Source organism: Phaseolus vulgaris, chromosome 5 (assembly GCF_000499845.2).
Source record: "Phaseolus vulgaris cultivar G19833 chromosome 5, P. vulgaris v2.0, whole genome shotgun sequence".
Lineage (NCBI taxonomy): Eukaryota > Viridiplantae > Streptophyta > Magnoliopsida > Fabales > Fabaceae > Phaseolus > Phaseolus vulgaris.
Window position 1 is genome coordinate 9,250,283 of NC_023755.2, and position 9,583 is coordinate 9,259,865.

The 9,583-nt window shown below is 33.4% G+C and overlaps 1 protein-coding gene across 2 annotated transcripts; it reads left to right on the top strand.

Annotated features, from left to right (window-relative positions):
- Positions 1-61: 61 nt before the first annotated feature.
- LOC137835100 (persulfide dioxygenase ETHE1 homolog, mitochondrial) lies at positions 62-3,987 on the top strand. Of its 2 annotated transcripts, XM_068643446.1 has the most exons (9): positions 62-753; positions 1,192-1,320; positions 1,528-1,635; positions 2,313-2,447; positions 2,618-2,659; positions 2,758-2,817; positions 2,890-2,943; positions 3,481-3,505; positions 3,610-3,987. In XM_068643446.1, the coding sequence occupies exons 1-9, from the start codon at positions 514-516 to the stop codon at positions 3,696-3,698; spliced, it is 882 nt and encodes a 293-aa protein (XP_068499547.1). In that variant the 5' UTR covers positions 62-513; the 3' UTR covers positions 3,699-3,987. The 2 variants fall into 2 exon arrangements, with proteins under 2 accessions (XP_068499547.1, XP_068499548.1); XM_068643447.1 differs by lacking the exon at positions 1,528-1,635.
- Positions 3,988-9,583: the final 5,596 nt, after the last annotated feature.

The following is a 9,583-nucleotide window of genomic DNA, read 5'->3' on the forward strand; positions in this document are numbered from 1 at the left end:
TTATCAATTTTAATAAAGTTAAGAAAAATTACAAAAAACTGATAAGAAAAATTAACCATATCAACGAGTATCTTCACTGGCTAAAGTATATTAAAAATTGTCATATACTTTAAGTATATTCAAGAACATTCTAACTAGAAATATAAATAAGTTATCACTTTATCACTTTCTCGTTGCCAAAGAAACAAACGAGATAAGAAGTGGCATGCATAATTGGCTCTGTGAATCATCTCTGAATCAGAGCAGTGAAGTGGAAAACACAATCAAAGAACACAAGAATATAAAATAGCATCACCATTGAATGCCAATAACTAGGAGTCTTTATGCATCCAACGTGACATCCATGTTCAGCTGCTACTGACCAATTCCAAATGTCGATCTTGTCTATGCCCTCTTGATCGAAATCACCGTCATCAATTCTTTCTTTATTCCCTTAACGTTCACAACCCGACAACTTCAACCTCAATCTCTATCCTCATTTCAACGCAACCCTTTTGATTCCAGCAACTATTTATGCTTCTAAACATGCTGCGATTCCCGTTCATCACATTCTTTGCTTCCAAAGCCTCGCCTTTTCCTCTGTCTGTTTCCGTTTCTAAAGCAATTCGCAAACCCGGAAGAGTCAGATCGCAAATGGCTTCTTTCTCCTCTTCCTCTTCCTCCAAGCTCTTGTTCCGACAGCTCTTTGAGAAGGAGTCCTCCACCTATACGTACCTTCTCGCTGATGCCTCGCACCCAGAAAGACCAGCACTCGTAGGATTCTCTCAATTTTGTTCTTGTGGGGAAATTTGTGTGAAGGGATTAAAGATTGAATTTTGAAGTGTGTGGTTGAATGTTTATGGGGTGTTTTTACGTGGGTGGGAGGCTTTTTGGGGATTGGATGATGGGTTTTTTCCTTTCAGTTTAATTTGTATACTCCACAGTATATAAGTTTTTTTAGGCCTTTAGTGGATTGATGATGGGTTTTTCGTTTTGAGTTTAATTTACGTGCACCACAATAGGAAAAGTCTTCTTTTTTATAGTATGAATCAATCAGAAATCATGGTAGCTATGACTTTTAAGTAGATTTTGTAGAATTTAATAAATTCATCTTACATGTTGACTTTGATTGAATGATAGTTTAAATACTCAATTTGTCTTTTTTAGTTTCTGTTATTTGGTGATTGTTGAAATTTTTTGTTGAAATTTCAGTTGATTGACCCGGTTGATAGAACAGTAGATAGAGACGTGTCTCTTATTGAGCAACTGGGGTTGAAGCTTGTGTATGCCATGAACACACATGTGCATGCGGATCATGTCACTGGGACTGGCCTCATCAAGGTGTGCACCTGCTGAATTGTTACTTCCATCTTATCCTTCGTTCCTTCAGTTCATAAAATGTTTGTAAAAATGTTTTCGATGTAAAGTAAGATGTGTTGTTGACCCTGTAAACGATTTAAGGGTGGAGGAAGTTTTTTCAATATTTGTGAATACTTTTTGCTGTGGTGGTAACTTGGTGTGTTTTTGTTATCCACTTATTACGCATAGAGCAAAGTACCTGGTGTAAAATCTGTTATTTCAAAAGCAAGTGGTGCAACGGCCGATATTTATGTGGAGCCAGGTGATAAGGTCGGTTTTGGTGATCTTTTTCTAGAGGTAAGTCTGCAGCTGCTTGCCCAGTAATATGTTCAGTGAATGTTATAAATTTTTTTTTGACTGGAGTTGTTTCCAAATGATTGGGGGTTATCAAAGAAACCTTGCATTTCATTAAGTCCTTGATAAGGGATGAGGGGTTCTATATATGTTTGCTTGATCTGCCAATTTCTTTGTAGAATATGATAGATGAATGTCCAGTCTATGAAACTATATACTTACGAAGACAGATATAACATATAATTTGATGCTGCTTCTGGTATTCAACATCATATAAGACATTAGTACCCTTATTTCTAGATGAAAATGACTCTGATTTGTCAAGCTGATGGATAGATCATTGACATGAATTTAATAGCAGCTTTATGTTAAACTAAATTGTGGCATTGTTGAAAGCTAGCTTGTTATAACTGTAATCTTGGGTAGAGAAATAAAGGACACTTGAGGATGATTTCATCTTATTTTTATTATAGATGACAACATACAGACATGTAGTTTTTAAATCGTTTTGACTCCCTCATTTAGGGTTCATCTGTTTCAATTATGAAGGATTTTTTGTCTTTAAACTAATTTAATATGTTATTTTCTGTTGTGCATGGGTGGGGAGAGCTCATCAATGCTTTATTGTATCATCTACTTTGTAATCTGTAATATATATACTATTCTCTTGAACTTCGTAGGTCCGTGCAACTCCTGGTCATACCAAAGGTTGTGTTACCTATGTTACTGGAGATGCACCTGATCAACCTCAACCAAGGATGGCATTCACTGGAGATACCGTATTGATACGTGGATGTGGAAGGACAGATTTTCAGGTACATACTTCTTTCCCGTTTTCCTTAGTTAAGCTTCTCAAGAGGGTTCAAAGTTTTATATGAACAGATGTTATGTTACCTCAATTTTTGAATGACATTGGAATTAGGTTTTGGTCTTACCAGCTATTTTCTAATATCTTATCAAATTTATTCATTGCTGCCTAATGCAGGGTGGAAGTTCAGAGCAGCTTTACAAATCAATCCATACACAGGCATGAACTTGACAGTGATTGTGTGTTATGTTAAACAGAAACTAAGAAGTAAAAGATATAAGATGTTTTTGGTTTGCTCATGTTTTCCTTGGAAACAGATTTGTACATTGCCCAAGAGTACGCTAATTTATCCAGCTCATGACTACAGAGGATTCACTGTAAGGACAACCCTTAAGCTTTTTTCTTGCCAAATTTGTTGCTGAGTTGCTTATACAAATTACTGATTTTAGGTAAGCACTGTTGGAGAGGAGATACAACACAATCCACGCCTAACAAAGGATGAGGTAATGATTGATGACATCCATATATTTTGAGATCAATCCACCAAATGAAATTAAGTGGCTAAATAGGAAAAAAAAGACTCTTCTAGAGATACTAATGGAAATACACGCCATTGTGATGTAGAATGCTTAAAACAGAAACCAATTTACAGAAAACTGCTGCCATAGTCAGTAATATCTAAGCTGTTGACAAATGTAATGGAAAAGGAATTACATTTGAATTGGTAGATAGATATCAGTCCTATCAGAAGAAAATTTGCAGATATTTTTTACTTTGTTGGTGATATCTATTTGTCAATTCTCTGCATTATCAAGAGAGTAATGGGATATGTTTGTAAATCACTCATTCTATTTGGTCAACATGTTCATGAAATGTGAATGCATTTTATCCTTGTCTTTGATATTTTAATGAGAGAATTTGGATTCATTACATGTAGCTAGAATAAGTTTTAACTTGTGCAAGTTACATAAATTCTACTGCTGGTTAGCCCCCACTTGTGTAGTATCTCACAGTTGAAATGTTGGTGCCTTGTTTTCCAGGAAAAATTCAAGAACATCATGGCAAGTAAGTGCTAGCAAAACTTTATGAAAGATTAGTCAAATCTATTTGATAATATGAATTGTTGCTAATACAACTGCTAATTATTGTACTCTTGATTTGTGCAACAGATCTTAACCTGCAATATCCTAAAATGATTGACATAGCTGTTCCAGCTAATATGGTTTGCGGAATCCAGTCCAATCCAAAAGAAGCTTAGCCATTATTATAAGCCTTATCTGAGAGACACACTTATGGTTAACACGGCTATCACAAAAAACTTGCAAGCAACAGGGGGAAAATATGCTATAGCCCTTTGAATTGAAGAAAAAAGTTCGAAATTGTAAATTAATAAAATGGTATTTCTAAGCCCAATATAATCTATAATTTGGCTCCAGTGATTTTAATGTGTTTTTGTTGTATTTTATTATCATAAGTTTATTGAACACTAATTTTTAGAAAGGAAATGCTCGTAATTATGGTTATAAAATTGTGATTTGAATTGTGAATTGTTTTTCGATCTTTATTTTTTAATCGTAAATCGAATTTTATTATTGTTTACAATATACATAATAAATAAAATATAATATATTTTTAAAATAAGAATAAATGATATGGAAAAACATTAGAAATATCATATATAAAAAAAATTCAAAATGTTGAATCCACAAAATTAAAAGATAATAAAATATAAAAAAAATTATTTTCTATATTTAAATCTTACAATCTAATCTTATGATTACATTTATCATTTCCAATCTTCAACATTAACGTCAGTAATTATTTTTTTCCAACTATAAGAAAAAATACATTTAGTTGGAAAAAAAAAATCACTACAAGAAAAAATACATTTAGCAGGAAAAAAAGTGAAAAAATCATTACAAGAAAAAATACATTTAGCTGAAAAAAAAAAGTGACAGTGACACTTGTGAATATTAAATAGTATTGTCAGTTAAGGCTTCACAATTAAAGAAAATAAAATAAAATGTGGATACACAATCTTAAAAAAGAATAATAATAAAATTTTAATTCTTTGAAGGTTAAGTCCACATCTATGTTTACTTAAATCTGAAGGTTAGCTTACTTAAATCTGAAGGTTAAGCCCACGTTATGCTTACTTAACTCTGTTCAAGTGGTTTGATGTGTTGATGTGGGAACTGGTGAAGGAAGCTGGACACGGATCAATTACACTAAACCAAAACAGAAACAAACAGTTGTAACAACATAAACAACCAATAACATTGTTTAACAGAAGATGTCGTTGCTCACCCCTCCTGAACAAACTTAATAGGAAATCTAAATTTTAATTTGTGTAATTCAATTTCTTTGTATTTCTTTGAGTTGTAATTACATTTAACCTTGTTTAATTAGTGGATTAATCACGTGTAGACGGTGAGTGTGTCTTTAATGGCTCCAAGTGTCTGGAAGCCTCACCTTAGGATTTGTCTAGTTTAAAGCTTTGTAGTTAGCAATATTTAATTTGTGCTTAGTTAATTGATTTGCTTTAATTATTTGTTTTGCATTGTTTAATTGCTTTGCATTGTTTTCCTTTGCATAAAATTTGACTTTTCATTTCTAATTGTGATCTAAGTAATTTACTTAGAAAAAGAATTGTGTGAAGTCTTGAGGGATAGGTTTTGGCAAGGAAAGACTTGGTACTTAAGAAGTCCTAGTGACTCACCTTTCTTTCCTGAAAAGCTACCTTCATTACTTTCCTTTTCTTTCTTGAAGTAAAATACTTTTAAACACAAATCTTTAGTCATGTCAACTCACTCTTCTAAATCTAGTGAAAGTGATATAAAGTCCATTAAATCTCTTATAAAATAATTAGCCAAGGACTTTCAATCACTCTCATATAGACAATTGGAGCATGAGACCCAAATCAAAGAGTGGAAAATGACTAAAGAAAAGGATGAAAGCTCTAAAAAATCTAAAAAAATATATTCACATGCATCTAGTTCTCACAATCATGAATCTTTTGGGGAAGAAAGTCTTAGGATAAATGAATATTATCAACTACCCCATAGGAGAACTAGAAGAGAAAGAAAAGAACAAGAGAGCCCAAGAGAGGTTAGGGTAGATCTACCTCATTTTCATGGAAAAGAAAACGTAGAAGTCTATTTAAATTGGGAAATGAAGGTAGAACAATTGTTTGCTTGCCATAGAGTAAGTGAGGAAAGAAAGGTACCCTTAGCCATCTTAAGTTTTCAAGGAAATGATATGAATTGGTGGATTGCCCTAAAAAGAGAGAGACATCTCCATAAGGACCCTCCCATTACATATTGGAATGACCTTAGGGGAGCCTTGAGATGTCGCCATATTCCCTCATCCTACAAAAGGAAGTCAATGGACAAACTCCAAGGACTTCATCAAAAAAATCTAAGTGTAGAAGAATATTGGCAAAAGATGGCGATATATATAAAAAGGGCAATGATTTATGAGGACAACCATACCATCATATCTAGGTTTTTAAGTGGTCTCAAACTTGAGATAAGAAACAAAGTTGAACTTTTACCTTATAGAGATTTAAATGACTTGATTCAACTTAGCATTAAAGTTGAAAAACAAATTTTGAGAAAACAATTAAGTCAAAAACAAAGTCCATACTCTGTATCTTATGACAAGGATGAGTTCCAAAGAGAGGAAGAACATATAAAAGAAACATCTCTAAAACTTTCCCAAAATCTAGCCGAGCATATCTCACACACTCACACTAGAATAATTCAATGTTTAGAATATCTTGGTAAGAGTCAATTAGCATCTCATTGTTCCAATGAAAGATCTATGATCTTAAGGAACAATGCTAACAATATTAGCCAAGAAAAAGAAACTAGTGAGAGTGAAGAAAATGAGAAAATAAAGAAGAAAGAAATAGAAAAGTCAAGTGAGGGGTTGTTTGAAAAAGAAGAAGAGGGATCTACAAAGAATGAGGAATATCTTACAACACCCCTTGCAAGCATAGTGAAAAAAGAATCCTTAAAGGAGGATTGCATAGATAAAAATGTAGTAGATTATTTTGAATATGTGCTAAGATATCACCAACAAGTGAAGGTCAAGTTATCTATAGGCACCTACAAAGATAAAGTTTTATGTGATGTAGTGCCTAAAGAAACTTGTCATGTCTTATTGAGACGACCATTGCAAAGTGTTAAAATTTCCATGCTCAATGGTCGTACCAACGAGACCACCTTCACACATAAAAAAGAAATTCTTCATGAAGGAGAACTCATGGGCCAATTTAGAGTTGATAAAACTCTAGAGCTTTTAAAAGGAAAATTCTTTTGGTCACCCATGAGAAAAAATGTTCAAAAACATTACCTTAGATACATTTCTTATTTTAAAGCTAACTCTAAGGCAATGTCTCATGAACTCTATGCTCCTTCACCTTTTGCAAGTGCCCCATGGGAAGACATAAGCATAGGATTTATATTAGAACTTCCTAGGACAACAAAAGGTTTTGACTCCAATTTTATGGTTGTGAATAGGCTCTTCTTTAGAGATGTGGTAAGATTTCATGGATTACCTAAAAGCATAGCTTTTGATAGAGGTCCAAAAGTTATATGCCATCCTTTGAGGACTCTTTTGGAAATATTTAGAACTAAGTTGAAAATTTCAATTTCTAGTCATCCTCAAACGAATGGTCAAAACAAAGTTGAAAATATAGCTCTTTCTACTATGCCTAGGGTAATCATGAGAGACAACCACAACTCTAGGGATGAGTATCTTTTCCATATTGAGTTTGAATACAATAGGGTAGCTCATATAACTACTAATATTTCTCCATTTGAGGTTGTATGTGGGCTTAATCCTCTTTTTCCTTTTGATTTGTTACCATTTCCTAATTCACAAGAATTTGTGCCTAAGGAAGGAATAACAAAAATTCAATTTGTTAAAAAGATGCATGAGAGGATTAAAGAACAAATACAACAACAAATAGAGATATATTATGCTAAGTTGCCAAAAACAATAGAAAAACAAAAGGCATGGCAACTTAATAGAATTGATTTTTATACAACTGCTCAAACTAACTCATTTGCTTTGTTTGATGACTCTCATAGATGGACGTTTGATCCGGGAGGACGAGCATAGTTGTCAAAGCAAGAGGCTGCTATCCGAGATCAACCCTGTGGATCTGAGGATAGATTTTCTCAAGAAGGAGGAGATGATGGACACCATCCAGCCACATACATCCCCCTACTAATGACGAGGACAAAGCCTTGGATTTGAGGACAAATCCTTTTCAAGAGGGAGGGGATGATGGAAAAGGTCCCAGCACCAATCCATTGAAATGCCACCAAAATGTCACATTGAGGCAACCACTAGAGTTATGGTCAAAGAGGGGTCAAGAGGACGCATTCTACATGTCATAAATTCTAGTGTAGAGTAGACTTTAATTTCTTGTCAAAATTAGCATAGGAACTTTATTTGTAATTTTTCTTAGAATTAATTTTGGCACCTAAAACACCAACCTAGATAAACTTAGAGTTTCTAAAAACCTCTAAATTTACCAAGGCCGGTCTAGAAAGCCCATGTAGGGGGTAAGCATACAAACTAGACACACCCCTCCCCATGTGCTCATTTAGGCTCCATTTTTGGGAGGGAATTCATTTGAATTTCCCTCCACTTTCTTTTGAATTTCCAGCCCTCTAAACACTATAAATTGAGGTGCTTGGCTCTCATTTTGTAAGATTAATACATGAGTGAATTACTGCCAAAATTGTGTCAATATCACTCTTTGCCCAAAACCTCCTAGGTTAGGCTTTTAATCTTCACAAATTCGCCCTTCCAAGTAGAGTTGGCCTCACCACTCTCAAATCCTACTTCTCATGCACCTTCAAGGTCACCACCACTCTTAGGAGGACCTTGTTCCATCTCCAATCCATGAAGCTTTCGCAATTCATCAACAAAATCGAAAATAGGAAGGCACAAATCCATCATATATACTCCAAACATTTTGTGCCTAACTTTTGCTACATTGATGACTCATGGAAAGCATTTACCAGGTCTTGCTTTCGTTAGAATTTGGTGTGTGAAAGAGGACTTATCATTAGTCCATGGAAACACAACATAAATAAATAAGCTTATTTAACTTCATTATAGTAATTAAGTTTGGATTTAAAAATATTTAAGTTTGAATTTAAAATATTTAACACATCTTTTAAAATTTCTAATTTAACTGAATTACAGTAATCAATGCATAAGTGAAACCTGTACAAACTATTTAGTTGTTATTTTTTGTTTCTTATTTAAATTAGAGAAAACAATTTGAATAATTTAAATTTTGATAGCATGCAATACAATCCAATTTCACTAATATGCATGATCAAGCATGCTAACTTGGATCTTCTGAATTACGGTGCAAACATGGATTTTTTTCTTTTTGCAAAATGAATTTTAAATTGTCATCAGTATTTAAAGGAGCTTAGAATACTCTTGCAATATTGTGGTTGTTGATTTTTGTTTTGTCTTCACAGTGATTGTAGTAACATGGTTTCCCAAAGTGAGATGAACGCTTCCTAAAAGGACTTACAATATATGCAACATATATTTCAAGACCTTGAATTTGATAGACCATAGAATTTGATAAATATCAAACTTCTAAAAATATGCCTCACTTTCATGTGTACCAAAAAGCTTGAAACAATGTAGGTAAGTGTTTGGAAAAGAAACTCATTGCACAACAGAGCAGACCAATAACAGTTGACATAAATCTGGTAAGTATCCAAAAATAGGTTAAGCCTGTATTCTAAATCCACACAAACTTAGGTATTTGTTCCAGAATTATGAAAATCTATCCATATTTCAGTATGAACCTAACCAATCTAAAATATGGAAACAGAATAAAAATAAAACACATTTTTTATTGTGTTGAAACATACAGTGGTATAAATTTTAGTTTTTACTATGTTTGGTAAAAGACTTTGATGCATGCAAACAAGTGCATGGTTATTGTACAAGTAACACATGGTTGTTGATAAGGTATAACTACTAGTTTTTAGAGGAATGCAAAATGAATTTTATATATCTTGTTTATGCTTATAGGTTAGCTAGTGCAAATTTGAAGTGACCGTCGACTCTCTTAAACACATAAGGACTTCAACTCCT